The sequence below is a fragment of the Hirundo rustica genome, chromosome 26 (assembly GCF_015227805.2).
Source record: "Hirundo rustica isolate bHirRus1 chromosome 26, bHirRus1.pri.v3, whole genome shotgun sequence".
Lineage (NCBI taxonomy): Eukaryota > Metazoa > Chordata > Aves > Passeriformes > Hirundinidae > Hirundo > Hirundo rustica.
In genome coordinates this window covers 4483599-4501263 of record NC_053475.1, presented here as the reverse complement: position 1 = coordinate 4501263, position 17665 = coordinate 4483599, and the positions used below count along the sequence as shown (strand labels likewise).

The following is a 17665-nucleotide window of genomic DNA, read 5'->3' as shown; positions in this document are numbered from 1 at the left end:
AGCCTGGCTATGCCCCCACCACCCCCTCAGTGCCTTGGCACTGCCAGACCACGCTCAGTGGCACCCACAGGTGGCCCCAACCAGTCCTGGGAGACAAAGCACCCCAAAGCCTCACTTGGGTTCTGAGTGGGCACTGGGGATGGGGGCTGGTGTATGGACCTGCATCCTCAGCCCAGGCTGAGGCTGGATCACTGCACCACCCGTCTCCTTCTTCACCTTGAGGAATTGCCACAGGCAGGGTGGCCCTGCCAAAGTCCACTGTCCCTCCCTGGGGTGCTGCTGGCTACCCTCTGCCTCAGTTTTCCTTGTGCCCTGGTGGGTGGGCACCCTGCCATGGTCTCCCTGAGCTAACCCTGTCAGTACTTCACTCTGGACAGTATGCAGGCACTCACCCCGAGGACCTGATGGGGTCCCACCTGGGCTTGTCTGGGGGCAGCTGGCTTGTGCCCAGGGGAGGGCAGGGGTGGCCTGGCATTGCCCACCCCTCTGTACTGCCCCATCCCCATGGGATCGGCCCCAGCCCTTGCCAGCAGGGCTGGGTGGAACCAGGCAGGGTGGGTACTTCTCCACCCTATCACCCATCTGTTCTTCCACCTGTGCACCTACCCACCCACCTGTCTGTCTCTCCCTCCATCCACCTGCCTCCCCTGGGGGTGGTCCCCAGTCCTGGGCACGGGGACATGCCTGTTCTTTGCCACTGTGGGCCCTGAGGTGGTGACCACTGGGTGCTCTGGGGTGCTGGTGCCTGAGCCAAGGGTGACAGGAGCCACGTTGTCATGGTGCTTGGTGCCATTTTGTCCTCTTGGGGCCAATAAAAACACCCGTTGTCCTGGGTGCAGAGTGCAGGCATAATAACAGCAGGGGACAGAAGCTCACCTTCAGGAGCAGGATCCAGACGTGCCCCAGCCCTCTATCCAAAAATGCCAAAACCCTTGCAGCCTCTCTCACTCCTGGTCCTGCTCGTCCTCGCTGCCACCGCCCAGGGACAAGCTGGTAGGTGCCCCCATGACCCTCAGTACCACCTGTGTGCCCTGGGGAGGTGGCCAGACCTCCCCCAGGTATCAGATCGGCTCCAGGGAGGCCTTTTCAGTGGGGCCAGTCTGTCTCAGTGCTCCAACAGTAACTTTTGGGGGCAGAGCAGAAAGATCTGGAGACACCCACCCCAGTGCTCCCCACTGTGCTGGGGACAGGTGAGCTGTGTTGGGGGTGGCTGCCTTGGTACGTAAGGGACAGTGGGAAAGGGGAACAGTGAGTGTGTGCCAATGTCCCATCCCCTGAAGGACGGAGCTCCCCTGAAGCTGTCCCCATCCCCATCTTTTGCTTTCCCTGCCCCTGGCCATGCAGCCACGGGCCCCAAGGTGCTACAGCCGTGGCTCGTTGGCCTCACGGCCGTCGTCGTCTTCCTCTTCATCATCTTTGTGATGCTGCTCATTAACCGGTTCTGGAATCTCAGGAAGCACAGGTTGGATTGGTGCGGGGGTCAGGGGAAAACTGCGTGGAAAGTTGCCATGGGCTGGGAGCGGGGTTGTCCCCGGGACCATTCAGCCTCTCTCCCCTTGCAGGAAGGCGAACGACAACCCGGAGACTCTGGAGGCTGACAGGTACCACAGCCCGGGTGCCGCGGGGCGCCACCGGGACCGCCCCCCTCTCCCCGCCCGGGGCTTGGATTCCTTCGAGCGTGGCCACGTTCTGGCTGTGCCACGGTGGCTGCGTGCCCTTGGCATGGCCGGAGGCGGCCGTACCGCGGTGCCCTTCGTGCCCCCGGCACGGCCTCGGGGCCGCTGCGGTGCCCGGCTGACCGACGTTCCCTCCCTCCCGCAGGGTGGGGCGCTCCGGCCACGTCAACGCGGCGGCCGAGCTGGGCGACGACAAGCAGGAGAGCAAGGCCACGTCCCTCTGAGTCCCCCCGCGCCCCTCTGCCCGCGCCGGAGCAGCTCCGCCGGGCGCCGCACCCTTACCCCGTCCGCGGAGGGGAATCCGCGCCGGGTTTCGGCGACAGCCGTGGCCACCGTGGCACCTCTCACCCCGCGGCCGTCCCGGCTGTGACCAAGACCCGGCGCGGATCAGCCGCTCGCCGGAGCGGAGCGGGGAGGGGGGCGGCCGGGGACGGCAGCGGGGCCACCCCGTGTCCCACAGCCCTGGGCCGGCGGGGGGTCCCGGCCCGGGGGACGAGGACAGACCCCTCCCCAGACGTGCTCAGTAAAGGTTTCCTCAGCCTGCCCGGCGTTAAGCGTCTTGTGTCACCGTGCTGGAGAGGGGCTGTCCGGCACCACCGGGTGCCACTGGGGCAGGGGACAATGACAAGTTCCAAGCTGCCAGACCCCAGCGATCTCGGCAGGGCGAGAGCCGGTGTCCAGCGACATCGCTGCCCGACCCCCCCGGACCGAGGGGTTGGCACCGAGGGGGGGTGGGGCCCTCGCCTCCATGGCTGTGCTCGGGGACAGGGACCGTGGGGACCGCGGGGATGAAGTGCAGCTTCGGCCAATGCCGACCTACGGGTTAGGACCGTGACGTCATACCGCCAGGCGATGACGTCACGCTCACGGGGTGGTGACGTCCCGTGGCCAAGGTCTGGAAACAGAGGACGTGGCAGCGGCTCTGAACCCCCGCGTGAAGCACGGCTGTCCCCACCCGTGTCCCGGTGCCACTTGTCCTCTCCCTGCGGCTGGGGGCGCACGCTGCGGGGTCCCAGCTCGGTCACCCTCCTCCTCCGGGCCAAGAGCAGTCATGGGTGGGGGTCCCTCCTCTGGGGTGATGGGTGCCCACTGCCTGGCAGGGCTCTGCTCTCCCCGGTGCCCCCCCAGTGCCCCCCTTCTCCGCTGGGACCCCCGCGTTCTCCCGGGTTGGGCGCCGTGCCTCAGTTTCCCGCGAAGCAGCGAAGGAAAGGCGGAGGCGAGCTGGAGTTGAAGCATAGCTTGTTTAATTTTTATACATTTTTTTTTTGTCTTTTTTTTTTTTTCCTTTTCATTTTTTAATCTTTTTTTTGTGTGTCAGTTTTTTCTTTTTTGTTTTTTTCTTCTTTTTTGTCTCTTTTTTTCTCTTTTTTGCATAGGGGAGGGGGGGAAGAACAACAACAACAACAACAAAAAAAAAAAAAAAAGAGGAGGGGGGGAAAGAAACAGAACAAAACAAAAAACCCCAAAAATCCGTATCAGGGTCAGTAAGTGTATGTAGGCAGGAGCGCTATGGGTAATGGCTGCGTACAATGGTATAATCAAATATCGTGAAGCACCAGGGAGGCGAGCGGGGGCTCGGGGGGGTCATGCGGGGCGCGGGGGGGCACAGCGGGGGGGGCCCGGCCCCGGCTCGCCGCCCTGGTGCGTTCGCGGTGTGTATCGGCTGCGGCAAAGCGAAAGCGAGAATCCGGCGAACGAGTAAAATATAACTGCGGGAGGGGGCGGCCCCGGCGCCCCAGGGGGAGCGGGGACCCCCCGAAAAGGCGGGCGGGGCAGCCGGCGGCGCGGAGGCACTGCGGAGGGATTTTTGGTTTGGGTAAGAGGCGCGGTCCGGCCGGCTGCCGCCTCGGCGCCTTTTTGGGGCGGTTTCTCTCCTTTTGCCGCTCTTTGCCCAAGGTTGGGATTTTTCCCCCAGCCCGGCTCTGCCTCCCGCCTGCCCCCGGGCATCGCACGGGCCCAGCGGGGCACGGAGGGGCCTAGAGCGGCACCCATGGACCGGGGCACCCGTGGGCATCGCTCGGGGCACCCTGCGGGGCACAGCGTGAGCGCCACTCGGGGTACCCGGAGAGGCCCTGGTGGGCATCACCTGGAGCATCCACAGGAGCACCCAGAGGGGCACCCATGGGCATCACCTGGGGGGCCCAAGGGACGCCCAGAGAGGCGCCCAGAGGGACCCCATGGGCACCCGCTGGGGCACCCGCGGGTATCGCCTGGAGCACCCACAGTGACACCCACGGGCACCGCACAGGGGACCCAGAGGGTCACCCATGGGCCTCTCCCGGGGCACCCATCCCAGCCGGTGGCGGGATCCCCGGGGGGGGGGGGGGCAGAAAGCAGCAAATTCCAAACTCCGAGTACAAAAATAAACAATCAAAACAAACAAACAAAAACGAGGAAAAAAAAAAACAACCCACCCCAAAACAAAACAAAACAAAAAACCCAAACCCCACGAAACAAGACATACATATATATATATATATGTATATGTGTGTGTATATATATATATATATGAGATTTTATATATATATATATTCCTTTGCGATTTAAAGTACCTTAACTGTGTGGGGGCCCGCGCCCCCCCTCCGGCCCTGCAGCCCCATATATATATATGTGGATATATATATATATATATATATATATGTACAGGTTATTTGTTTTATTTATAGGTCACAAGGACTATTTTTAATTCATTTTTTAAGCCGACGAGCCCGACTAAAAACCCTCTAGGAGAGACTGTAGTGCATGAAACCCCCGCGGTGATTGTCGAGCGGAGTCCCCTCGTATCCCCATCCTGCAGGGGACCCCCCCGGAGCTTCCCCAGGGATGGGGTGTCCTCCACCCCGGCTTTGCGCTCACCCCGACCGTGGCCATCGAAGCCGCCAGAAGTTTAAAAAGAAAAAAAAAAGAAAAAAAAAGAAAAAAAAAAGAAGGGAGAATGGTTAAAAAAATAGAAATAATAAAAATGAGTGGTGCCCCCCCCCCACCCCGGGGAGGGTGTTGCATATTCCCTTTGGGCAGAGCCGGGGTGCGGCCCCGGGGAGTGTCGGGGGAGCAGTGCAAAGACCCCGCGGGCACGGGGGGCTCCCCGGCCCCGCAAGGGGAAGCCCCCGGCACGCCCCCCGCCCCGAATGCCGCCCTACGGGCTGGGGGGCGTCGAGTCGATTCTTTTTTTTTTGCTTTTTATGAATTTGGTTTAAGGTGCTTTTCTTGCCGAGGGCGGGTTTTGGGGGGCTGCGGCCGCAGCCCGGCCGGACTTGCTGCCGGCCCGGGGGGTGGGGAGGCAGCAAAGAGGGGGCAGGGGACGATCCCGGGGGGTCCCCGCGGGGAGAGGGGGTTCCGGGGCTTCCTCGGGGCGGGGGGGTCCAGGCCCGAGGGGCGCCAGCGCCCCTCGCCTCCGCGGGGCTGGCCGAAGGGGCTGCCCCGGTGCCCCCCGCTCTCTCCCTCAACTGCCACTGTCACCGTTTAAAAACTTTTTTTTTTTTTCTTTTTTTTTAGTTTAATATTTTTTTGCTTTGAGCTGATCCTTTTCCAGCCTCACCCACCCTTCTTTTTTTATTTTCTACTAAAAAAAAATCCCCTGTTTTTTTTTTTTTTTTTTTGATTTTGTCTTTTCTTCCCCCCGCCCCCCCCTTTTTTTTTTTTTAATTCTATTTTTTCATTTCTCCCGCCGGCCGAACACCGACTCCCGTTCCCTCCTTGCATTGTCCTTGCAGAAATCAATACTGCACCTTGCATAAAGAAGCGTCTCCCAGGGCTCCTCCCAAGGGCCTGGGACCCTCAAATCAGCCTGAACTGTGGGCGAAACCCGGCGGGACGCGACCATCCCGTCATTCCCCCACTAATACTTTTGGACACCAAAAAACCCCGAACAAACAAAACAAGCCCCCCCTCCCCCAAACATAAAAAAATCACAAAAAACAAAAAAAACCCAACCAAACTTAAAAAAACCCAAAAAACACCAAACACCCAAAAAACCAACCAACCAAAAATGAAAAACTGTTGACGACGACATTTCTTCATGCCCGAGCAGCAGCGATGCCGGTGCCACAACCCGCGCCAGTACCCAGCCTCAGGGAGCTTGGGGGGTCTCTCCAGCCGGCGGAACGCTGGGGTTTTAAGGCAAATTCTGGGTTTTTAGGGGGTGTCGGGCCCCTACTCGGCAGCGGGCGCAGCAGGGAGAGGCGGCACGAAGGCACCTGCTGCCATTCCCGGCTGCGCCAGCCGCACCCCGGGGGTGAAGCCGATGGGGTGGAGGTTGGGGGGGAAAAGGCTGCGACCCCCCAGACGCCGGCCCGGGGGAGCGCACAGCTACATTCACACGGTTCCATTCCTGTCACGAGAGCAGCTGGGCTCAGCCCTCCTGGCCCCCACTGAACATCAATTTAAAAGCGGGAGTTCCCGAAGGGAGGAGGGCGGGATGCTGCGGCCCCCGCGCGGATCGGCCCTGCGGGTCTCCGTGCCCGCTCCTCCCCGCACGGACCCCAGCACATCCCGCTCGGTTTTGCCGCGCCGGACACCGGGACCCCCCCCGAGTCTAGGGGGGGGTCTCTGGCCCGGGGGTCCCTGCCGCCTCCCGCCTCGCTGCCTTTGGTTGCTGGAAGCAGAAAAAAAAAATAAACACGACCAAAAAACAAAAAAAAAAAAAACAAATCAAAGCCCCCCCAAAAGGGAAAAAAAAACCAAAGAAAAGAGAGGCAAAGCAAAGGGGTGGCCGCCCCCCCGGCCGGCCCCCGCAACAGCTATTGCATATTCCGGTGTGTTGGCGCAGAGGATGCATCGGTATTACCAACTGGAAGACGTTTCTGAGGGGGAAAATCGGTTTGAAAAGAAGAATAGAGAGAAAAAGGGACTTTTCCGGCCGAGAAGAAGCCATGCAGGAGGCGAGGGGGGGGCAGCGGCCCCCGGCCCCCCCGGCCCCCCGGGAGCCCCGGGCATGCAGCGACTCCCTCGCACTGATATCGGGTCCAGTAATACTTAGGCTTCGAAGGCAAGGCACATCATGTGGTATAAAATTTCGTGCAAATTAGGAAAACATGGATTTTTTTTTTTTTCTTGTGTGTTTTTTTTACGGCTTTTTTTTTTTTTAATATATATACAGAATTTTTTTTTTTGTTGGTTTTTTTTCGTCTTTTTTTTTTCTCTTTTGCTGAAGGGGAAGGTAGAGCCGGTTAATAAGAGTCTGCCATGCACAGCATCAGCCAGCCGCGGCTGGGTTGAGCCAGGTCACCAGATCCTGTTAAAGCACCATGCATTTTTTTTTTCTTTTTTTTTTTTTTTTTTTTTTTTTGTCTTTTTTTGTCTTTTTTTTCATGTGTTTCTTTTCTCAGATCTTTTTTTTAAAAAAACAGGTTTTCCTCTCCGCCAAGCGCTTTTCTTGTTGCGTTCTCTCTCTCTTTTTTTTTTTTTTTTTTTAATTTTTTTTTGTGTGTGTGTGTGTGTGTGTTTTCTCCTTTTCTCGTCCTTTTTGATTATTTTTCTGTCTCCCGGGATTTCCTGCGTCAGCCCTTTCCCGGTGCCTCGTTGTGCCGTCCCGGGGGGTGGGAAGCGGGGGGAAGCGGGGCAAGCGGGGGTCACTGGGATGGGGGATGCGATGCCGGTGGTCCTCGAGGCGGCTCTGGGTGCCAGGGAGGGGGCCAGGCGGGTGGCGACGGTGGCCTCGGTGACATTCCCAGCTCCTGGACATCCCACGGTGGCTCCTCTCCATCAACCACCCTCGGGGTGTCCTCTGGGCCGGAGATCCTTTGGGGAGCAGTCTCCTCATCTCGCTGGGGACAACGGGCACCTTCGTCCTCTTCCTCCTCCTCGCCTCGGCCGTCGCGGGGGTCCCTCTGCTCTAAGGCACTGCCACGTCCCTGCGTCCCCTTCCCGGCCACGCTGTCACTGCACGGGACGGGGACGGCCGAGCGCTTCCTCCCGCGCTGCCCCCGGCCGGGGGCTCCTCCGGCAAGGCCGGGACCCCTCCCCGCAGCAGTTCAGGCACTTGACGCGGGGCCAGGGGCTCCTGGGGACACCGGGGGACTTCGAGGGGCCCCGGGGGGCTGGCTCTACCCCTCGCCGTCGCTCGGGCTTCTTTGCTCCATCCTTCTGTATCCCAAAAAAAAAAAAAAAAAAAAAAACCAAAAAACCAAAAAACCAAAAAAACCCCAAAAACCAAAAAAACCCAAACCAAAAAAAAAAAACAAAACCACCAAACCCAAAAACCCCAAACCAGCCGTCCCAGCAAGCCAGTGCCGGGGACGACTCCTCCTCTTCTTCCTCTTCCTTTTTTTTTTTTGTGATTTTGTTTTCTTTTCTTCTTTTTTCCTTTTTTCTTTCTTTCTTCTTCTTCTTTTTTTTTCTTTTTTTCTTTTTTTTTTTTCTGACGTTCCCTCTTAAAAGTGCATTTCCTACAAAATGTGCAACACAAGCGCACCCTCTCCTGCCTCCCCACCTGGTACCTGTCCACAGGAATGCATAGCTCAAACACACGGACGCACGGCTCCCCCAGCCCCACGGACCCCCCGGGCGCGAGGACACGCCACGGGACACAGGGACACGCGTGGGAACACACGGGGGACATCGGGACAAGCGTGGGAACACACGGGGCCCCGGCCGGTGCGGACCTGGGGGAGGAAGGGGACCCGAGAGACGGTGACCGGCAGGGAACCACGGGGGCCGGGCTGCGACGGTGCCCACGCCGTGTCCCCGACGGAACCGAGGTGCCACCGCCGCTGTGACGTTTGGGCCGCGGTGGGACGGTGCCGACACCGTGTCCGCACGGGAACCGAGGTGCCACCGCCGCCGCCACCGTCCCCGGCCGTGCCCATGCACCCTGTGTGGTCACAAGCCCCCTCCTCCCGTGCCAACCCTCGCGACCCACCGTGCCCCCGCGTCTCCGTGCCAGCGCACAGCCGCCACCGCGTCACCGCAGCACGATGTCACCGTCCCCGAGGCGCTCGCACGGCACGGAGCATCGCCCGGTCCGCGGGGCTGCGGCAGCGGCGGGGGTTCCCCACCCCGCCCCGCCGCGCCCCACCCCAGCCCCGGGGCCCCCCGACAGTCTGGGGCCGGGGGGGGATCGGCGCGGGAGGTTTTGATCTTTTTTACTCACACAGAGAACGAGAGAGTCAAAGCCGTTTGCATATTCGGCGAGCGGCCGGCGGGGCTCGGCGCCGCGGCCCTGCAGCCGCTCCGGGAGGCATTGCTGGCACGACTTGTGTCAGCTCTCAGCGCGGCGCCGGCCGACGGGGTAAATAATAGTGTTTTTTTCTTTCTTTCTTTCTTTCTTTCTTTCTTGCTTTCTTTCTTTCTTTCTTTTTTTTTTTTTTTTTTTTTTTTTTGCTCTTTCTTTGTTTTCTGGCGCATCGCCGGGTTGGGGGGAAAGGTCCTCCTGGGATGGGTTGTTGGTTTGTTTTTTGTTTCTTTTTTCTTTTTTTTTTTTTTTTTCTAAATTTTAAAACAGTTTTGACCCTTTTCCTTCTTCTTTTCCCTCGCTCTTTCCTTCGGGTTTGGGTTTTGCTTGTCGTCGTCGTCGTCGTCGTGGTGAGGCCGCGCTCTCCGTCGTCACCGCAAGGCTGGGCCTGGTGCTCGGGGACGGGGATGTTCCTCTGGGGGTGCCTAAAGCAGAGGAGAAGGGAGGCGAAGGGGCGGCACGGCGGCGGTTATCCCAGGTACCAGGACTGCCGGGAGAGAGGAGAGAGGCCGGCGTTAGTGCTCTGCCCCGCGGAGCTGCCTCGTCCCCCGGCCGACCCCCAGAGCCCGGGACAGCTGTCCCCGCGCTGTCCCCCCTGCTCGGCGCACGGGGCTGGCGGCCCCACTCCTGCACCGAGTTTGTCCGTCCTCTGCACCGCGTTCCCCCGGCGGCCGCTCCCTCTGCGCCTTCACGGCAAAGGCGACCGTCCCCAAGCAGCGGTGCCACCTGGGGACAGGTAGGGGGGTGGCACGGCTGGGGACCCCGAGAAGTGGCCCCCTGCCACCCTCCCATTGTATTTCCCCCCCCCAGCCCCAAGTTCAAGTTCATTCCCGATTACCTCATGTCTGGTTTCCGTTGGAAACGAGACAGCTCGGGGCCGCTGCTTCCCTTAACCCTTCCAGGCCCCACCACACATGACCAGAGCGCGGCAGGTCTCAGCTGCCCCTTCCGGGACACCGCCTCCTTCCCCCGTGCCTCAGTTTCCCCAGGCAGAGCATCCTTGAGCCCTGGGGAGCCTCCCTGAGCAGGGCCAGGAACACGCATACACGAGGACCCTGGCGGGCCCGCGACTGCCAGCGCCTGTGACCCCAGCCTCTGGACAAGGACTCGGGCCCCCCGCTCCTCCAAGGTTCTCCTGGTGCTGTCTCTCTTCAGAGACCCAAGGCCCTTGGGGGCCCCACCCCACGTACAGGACTGCAGAAACTGAAGCAGAGTGGGGGTTGTGATCGGAGCCGGGTCCCCTGTGTTTCTCCCCTGGAACGGCACAGCACCCTTGGGTGTCCCAGCTCATGGTTCCCAAATCTGACAGCCTGGTACAGCACAGCACCCCCGGGTACCCTGTGTCACTGCTCACAGCCCCCAGGTGCCCACACCCCGGCACAGCACTCCTGAGCACTCCTCCCCAGCCAGGGCAGCACCCCAGGGTGCCGAAACATGGCACCATCCACACCCCTATCCCTCTGTCCCGTCACCTGTGTCACCTGTGTCACCTGTGTCACCTGCCAGGCAGGACTGCAGCCACTGCAGCTGCCCCTGCAGGGAATGCTGAGGCCAGACCACTCACGTCACAGGTGAGGCCAGGAGCTGCCACCCCTGTCCTGGCACCATGGCACTGCCTGCAGTGCCAGCTCCAGGATCCAGGGCTAACGGAAAGGCCTTGGAAAGGCACACACGACCTCCTGCTGCAGGTGGAGTGGCCACGGGCACAGCCGAGCGAGAGCAGGTGCCTGTGCCCACACAGAGAGGGTCCCACGGCCCTGGTGCCCCTCCTTTGGGGATGTTGTGGGCACCTAGGCAGGGTGGTGCCAGGTGGTTCCAGGCAGGGCGCAGCCAGAGCACGGCAGTGACCTCCCAGTGCCATGGAGGACTTGTGGTGGCCCTGAGGCACCAGCAGTGCCTAAAGACCTGGCACCGGGTGCCTGTAGTGAGGATATCATGGCAGCAGTGCCCGTGAGCCACAGCGGTGATGCCAAGGCAGTGATGCCCAAGCAGCAAAGCTGGCAGTGGCAGTGCCAGAGCTGCAATGCCATGGTGGGGATGCCCGTGGTGGCATTGCACATGGAAATAACCCCACAAAGGTGATGTACACAGCAGCGGAGCCCAAAGTGGCATTGCCCACAGTAGCAAAACCCATGGCAGTGATGCCACGGTGGGAATATCCACAACAGCAGTGTCTGCAGTGGCCACGCCAGCAGTGGCAGTGCCCACAGCAGTGATGCCACTGCTCTGGTGACACTCCTTGCAGCCTTAGACATGGTGGCAAGGCTTGGCAGTGATGGCCATGGAGGTTGAATCCACAGCGGCAATGTCGCACGGCAGCTATGCCACGGTGGCGATACCCATGGCAGTGCCCACAGCAGCAGTGCCCACAGGAGCAATAAACATGGCAGCAATGCCACGGCAGTGATGCCACGGTGGCAATGCCCTCAGCAGCGACGCCACGGCAGTGATGCCGCGGCAGGGGTGCCATGGCGGGGATGCCCACATCAGCAGTGTCACGTCAGCGACAGCCACGACGGCGATGCCAGCACTGGCCATGCCCACGGCGATGCCCACGGTGGTGCCATGGCGAGGGTGCCCGGGCGAGGGCAGGAGGGTCCCCCCAGCAGCATCCCCGCTCTCACCTGTGCCTGATAGATACTCCCAGGATCCCTTGGTCCTAATCCCACGAAGGAACGGTTCGCAGGGGGCGTGCCTGGTGCAGAGTAGGCTGGGGAACAAACGAGAGCTCATTAACGGGGCTGCGGTTGGCACTGCCATTGTCCCCACCGGGGCCAGGCCCGGCCCTCTCCCTGGCACTGCTGGGACAGAGCTCCCTGGCACCCGGCGCTGGCGACCGGGCGATGTCCCTGGCTGTGTCCTGATGGCAGGCGAATGGTGCCCGGGGGTGCTGCACCCAGGGGTGCTGCGCTCGGACGGTACCACCCGTGGTTTCGGGGCGATGGCTGAGGCCAGGGGGGGTTAAGTGCCCCGGGGTGCAGGTGCAGGTGCAGATGGTGCTCCTGGCTGTGCCCGCGCTGCGGCTTCCGGAGCTGAGCTGCCACGGGGAGAACAATGGCAGCCACCAGTTCCACACGGCCACGACACCCTGCTGCCACCTCCATCCCTCAGCTGGGGATCCAGCAGTGGCACCTCCAGCCCTGCTGAGCTTATGGGTTCAGCCCTGCTGGAAGCAGCGTGCTGCCAAGGGGAATGGGCGATTTGGAGCCAGCTGCACCCTTTGGGGACAGCCAGTGTCCTCCTAAGGCATCTTTCCCTGAGCCTGCAGGAACTCGCATTCCTCTGTCCCTCCCCAAGGCTGTGACCCCATTATCGGCCAGGCCACCCCATGCCATCCCATGCTGTCCCCTCCACATCGTCCAGGCTTTGGCTTCTCCACGCCAGAGGATCTCCACGCCTGCTGACCAGCTGTTGACAGTCAGTCACAGCCCACTACCCAGGGACAGGGTAATGGCTCGATCCGGCAGGGCTTGACTGTGTGGGGACACAGCAGCCACTTGGGGTACCACGTCCCATGGGCACAGCAGGATGGGAACAGGAACAACCCCCTTGCAGAGTGTGGTGACGGCACAGTGTCCCACCACTGTGGCATGCACCCCCGTGCCAGTCTGGGGTGACACCAGCTCCCCTCTGGCTGTTGGGCGCAGCACCCAAACCTCTCCTGGCCAAGGCACATATGGTCCCTGAGGTGGAGCAGAGGGCAAAGAGTTTGTCAGAGACGCGTGCTGACCAAGATCCCAGGTGCCACCTGCCAAGGGCTCTGGGGAACCCGCACACAGTCCCTGCTCCGGTGTCACTTCACATCCCCAACAAGACCAGAATCCCCGGCGCCAAGGACCCCATGGCAGCAAGAGTACGACAGCCCACACGACGCACCGGGCACACTGTCCCCAGTCCCAGTGCCACCCGCGTGCCAGCTGGTCCCCGATCCCGGCAGCACGGCCACCGTCATGGTGGGATAAACAGACAGAGGCCACATCCTCCCCCACAGCACTGCCCACACCAAGGGTCTGGGCACACTGGTTTGGGGAGCCCTGCCGTGGCTCCACTCACGCTCAGAGGGACAAGGGGCTCGAGCTGGTCCTTGGGACCAGCACGCAACCCCCTGGCTCAGCGGCCACAGCAGCCACGTGCCCAAACCCTGTCCACTCCGACCTGCCTGAGACCCAGCAAACTCATGGCGTGCCAGCTGCCGCCCTCTCCCCGGCTGCGGGGAGGCCACCTCCGCCAACATCCCCCCAGCACCGGGACAGGGGGACACCCTGGGGGGCTGCCAGAGGAGGGGGCCAGCCGGGCCGGGGAGCAGGGTGGGCGCCGCGGGTGCTTACTGGGTGATGTCGGCGAGGTCGTCCCTCCCTCGGAAGTTGTCGTGGTGGATTTGGTGTCAGGAGAGACGGCCAAGCGGGGCATGCCGGGGGGAGGTGGCGGCGCCAGCATCTGCGTGGGCAGGTAGTGGCTGGGCACTTTCACTTGACCACTTCCATTTAACTGGGGACAACACAGACAAAAAACAAACAGCACAAGCCATTAGGACGCACACGCACACCAGCACGGCCGGGGAGCCCTGGTGACACCCCCGGCTCGGGCACGGGGTGTCCCTCACTGCGGACATGAGTTTGTTGGGTCTCAGAGCAGCCCTGAACGGTCGGCGTTGGCAGCAGGCAGGAAATGACGGCGGGACAGGAGGGATCTGGGGGACTGCGGAGGCCGTGCCCCATGCGGGTCACGACCCACAGTGGCGCATGCTGGAGCCAGGGTGCTGGGACCCCTCTCTACAGTGACAGGGGGGTCTCTGAAGCACTCCCTGGAGGGGTGGGGGCACCCAGAGCCTGCAAAAGCTCCATGCCCAACCTGGCTGTGGGATGCTCCTGATCCGGTGTCCATCAGCCCAGCACTGAGCCACTGCGTAGGGGAGCAGCAGCCATGCCCCTCACCCTGGCACCAGGCCCTGCTGGTGAGGGGAAACAGGCAAGTGGTGGGCAGAGGCCAGGGGCTCGCCAGGAGCTCTGCATCTGGGAGGACAAAGCGGGACACAGGACAGTATGGAAGCAGGAACACCCCCAGGCTCTGGCTTTGGGTACGAAGGGAGCCCTTCATGGGGTGTGTGGGGTGCTGGTGGTGTGGGGCGTGCTGTGTGTTGGAGGTGCTGGGTGTATGGGGTGATGGTTTGGGTGCTGCATGCACTGGCTGCTGCGTGTACATGGTGCTGCTTACAGAGGTTGTTTGGTGATGGGAGCATGGGGTGTGGTCCCACGTCTATGTGGTGTGGGATCCCATGTCTGTGGGGTCCCATGTCTGTGGGGTGTGTGATCCCATGTCTGTGGGGTGTGGGATCCCATGTCTGTGGGGTGTGTGGGGTCCCATGCCTGTGGGGTGTGTGGGATCCCATGCCTGTGGGGTGTGGGATCCCATGTCTGTGGGGTGTGAGGTCCCATGTCTGTGGGGTGTGTGGGATCCCATGTCTGTGGGGTGTGTGGGGTCCCATGTCTGTGGGGTCCCATGTCTGTGGTGTGTGGGGTCCCACATCTATGTGGTGTGGGGTCCTGTGTCTGTGGGGTGTGTGGGATCCCATGTCTGTGGGGTGTGTGGGGTCCCATGTCTGTGGGGCCCATGTCTGTGGTGTGTGGGGTCCCACATCTATGTGGTGTGGGGTCCCGTGTCTGTGGGGTGTGGGGTCCCATGTCCGTGGGGTGTGTGGGATCCCATGTCTGTGGGGTGTGTGGAGTCCCATGTCTGTGGGGTGTGTGGAGTCCCATGTCTGTGGGGTGTGGTGTGGGGTCCCATGTCTGTGTGGTGTGGGGTCCCAAGTCTGTGGGGTGTGTGAGGTCCCATGTCTGTGTGGTGTGGGGTCCCATGTCTGTGGGGTGTGGGGTCCCATGTCTGTGGGGCGTGTGAAGTCCCAGGTCTGTGGGGTGTGGTGTGGGGTCCCATGTTTGTGGGGTGTGTGGTCCCATGTCTGTGGGGTCCCATGTCTGTGGGGTGCACTGGGTACATAGGGGTGCAGGGCACTGTGGCAAGGGAAGGCGCACAGCAGCACAGTGCGGCTGTGCCACCCCTGGGGACACTGGGACACGGGCACAGTGAGGAGCTGACGGGTCACCCGTGGGCTCTGCAGGTGGATGGGGCACGTCAAGCCCATCGCTCTCCTGGACACGCAGATGGGTGATGATTCCAGGAGATGGTCACGCACCCCTGGCAGACACCTCGCTCCCCCAAAACACCAAAACTCCAGCTGACGGCTCAGCCCCAGCACCCCAATGCCCGTGGTGCCCCATGCCGAACCGGGACACGGCGCCTCCATCGCCGCAGACACGAGGCGCCAACACGGAGCAGGGCAGCAGCGCTCCCGAACCAACGCACGGCACGGCTGGAGCTCGGCCCCAGAGAACGCCCCACTGGTGCCACCAGAAGACCCCAACCCCCCGTGCGGCGGCAGAGGCAACGGCGGCGGTGCCAGTCCAGGGGACTCTCCTCGGGCAGCCCGGCTGGCAGCAGCCCCCGGTGCCCACGGCAAGGTGAGCGATGGGTGCGGGGACAGGGCTGCGTCCTTACCGGTCCGGGCTGCTGGTTGGACGGGTCGCAGGCCAGCGAGACGAGATCTTTGAGCGGGTCCTGCGGGTTGAGATGAGGCGGGTACCGGATGGCCGTGTGCGGGAAGTAGGTGGAGGCCGTCTGGGGAAGGATGGAGGTGGTGGGGAAATGCAGCGCAGACGATGGGTGCGGACTTCGGGCGATACCTGCGGGCGACAGCAAAAAGGGACACGCACCTGTGTCACTAGCTAGTGGCTGCTCCGGCCCCTCGATCGCTCAGCACTGCCTCTGTGCCTCGTTTCCCCGGCGGGACACTCACCACTGTGCACAGCGATGACGGGACGGTGGTGCTGTGTGAAGCTGCTCAGCCGGGGCGAGGAGTCCTGGGGTGATGGGCTGTTGAAGGGGGACTTGTCCATCTCTGTCTTCTTCACGGTGGGGGAGATGCCTGGGGAAAGCAGGCACGACGTCAGGACCTGCCCTGGGACCCCAAATCCCGTGGCTGCTGCCATCTCAGTGCAGTGTTGGGGGGGGCTCATTCTGGGGTCACGGTGGCGTGGGGAGGGTGGCAGTGTGAGCGTGTGTGTGTGTGTGCCGGCAGGAGGGTGGGCACCTCTGGGGGCACCTCTGCGTGCATGAATGTGTGTGCACGTGTGTACATGTTGTACCAGCACGGCTCTGTGTAACTGTGTGTTCCTGCAGGTGTGTGCATGTGGGGCACACAGCTCTGTTGCATGCATGTCGCACCCTGGTGACAGAAGTGGGTGCCCTCACGAGGGCCACCGTGACCCTGCAAGCCCCCACATGGCACCCCACCTTCCCTGGTGTGTGGGGCTGGGGGCTACAGGAGCTCCTGGGGAGGCAGAGAGGTGCCAGCACGGGCGTGACCTCCCCAGGGCCCCCTGGAAGCAGCAGCTGCCCAGGTCCCCGAGGCCACCCCGGGGCATGGGGGGTTGGCAGGCACATTAATCCCCCAGCGCCGTGGCTTTAGCTCTGGCCATTTGGCCCGAGCCCGGTAATGGGTTGAGTCCTTTCTCAGCCGGTCGTTAGGAGGATTTCCCAGAACATCCCGTACAGGATTGCCAAGCCCCCCTGCTGCCAAGGCTGAGCCCCCCCGCCAGCCCCCCTCACCCCTGCCCGGGTCAGCACAGCTCCCTCCTGCCTCCGTGCCCCATTTTGGGGAGGGGGCTGAGCCTGCCCCAGGACCCCCCAAGCACCAGCCCCATGGGGCAGGATGGGGCACAGTCGCTGCACACACGGGACAGCGCGTGGGGGCTGGACCTGCATCCTCCAGACCTCCTTCCAACAGGATCGGTGTCCCCAGCCCTCCGGCCAGGCACCACTAGGCTCAGGCAGGGTTAGGGGGCTGGTGTGGAGCCCAGCCCGCTGCTGGGGGAGGCAGGAGAAGAGCCAAGAGAGGAGGAAGAGGAGCAGCTTCTTTGCCTGCACCTCGGGGTGTGGGGGGAGCTGCTGTGCCAGCCCTGCAGCATCGCTTTAATTAGCCCAGCCCCCCCTTTCTTAATGAACAGCTAATTGGGGCTTGTCTAGACAGGAAAGAGAAAAAAAACCACCAAGCCAGAAAACGGTCCACAGTGATGTGGGGCTGGGGGAGCCGACTTGGGGCTGGGACAGGCTGGTGTGGGGCTGCAGGACCAGGCATGCAGGACCAAGCATGGGGCTGGAGGCTGGGTTGGCCCTATAGAGAGAGCCCGTGGTGAACTGGGGGTCCCTGTAGCAACACCGCAGCCCCAACAGAGCCCTGCCCAAAGTGAGGGGCCACAGACACACCTGGGCACCTATGGAGAGCCTAAATCAGGGGGCTTTGACAGCAACCCCACAGACGCCATGGAAAAGCAGCAGGGATGCTCTGGGGAACTTGGGGGTGGCACTGCTGCCCCTCAGCCAGTGTGTCCTGTGACCTGAAGGCCCATAGGGATAGCGGGGCATGGACAATGCCCAGATGGTCACAGGGGGACCTGGCAGTGGTTTGTGGAATGCTGGGAGCAGGACAGGGGCCCCAGGGCACTGGAAGGGCACTGGTGAGGAGATGACACCTACCCCCTTCCATGTCTTCTGTCCAGTTGCGGCTGCTGCTGGTGGGGGAGTTGGAGGAGGTGTAGTACTCGCCCCCAGGGCTGGTGTCAATGTCATCCTCCATGGACCCCGACTTGTGCCGTTTGCTCCTGGGGACAGGGAAGGGTCACTGAATCATGGAATGGTTTGGGTTGGAAAGGACCTTAAAGCTCATCTGCTTCTACTCCCGGCCATGGCAGGGACACCTTCCTCT

The 17665-nt window shown here is 61.9% G+C and overlaps 1 protein-coding gene across 4 annotated transcripts in view; it reads right to left on the bottom strand.

Moving 5' to 3' along the window:
• Positions 1-9011: 9011 nt before the first annotated feature.
• Positions 9012-17665, bottom strand: part of NFIC (nuclear factor I C) — a 39101-nt gene continuing 30447 nt past the window's right edge. For 2 of the 4 annotated variants that reach the window (XM_040086921.2, XM_040086920.2), the window contains exons 6-11: positions 17437-17561; positions 15698-15826; positions 15400-15584; positions 13176-13335; positions 11472-11557; positions 9012-9334 (exon numbers count right to left, since the gene is read on the bottom strand). In XM_040086921.2, coding sequence (XP_039942855.1) covers positions 9317-9334; positions 11472-11557; positions 13176-13335; positions 15400-15584; positions 15698-15826; positions 17437-17561 — 703 coding nt within the window. In that variant the 3' untranslated portion in view covers positions 9012-9316. The remainder of the gene's footprint in view (positions 9335-11471; positions 11558-13175; positions 13336-15399; positions 15585-15697; positions 15827-17436; positions 17562-17665) is intronic. The other 2 variants (XM_040086922.2, XM_040086923.2) reach the window with 2 other exon arrangements.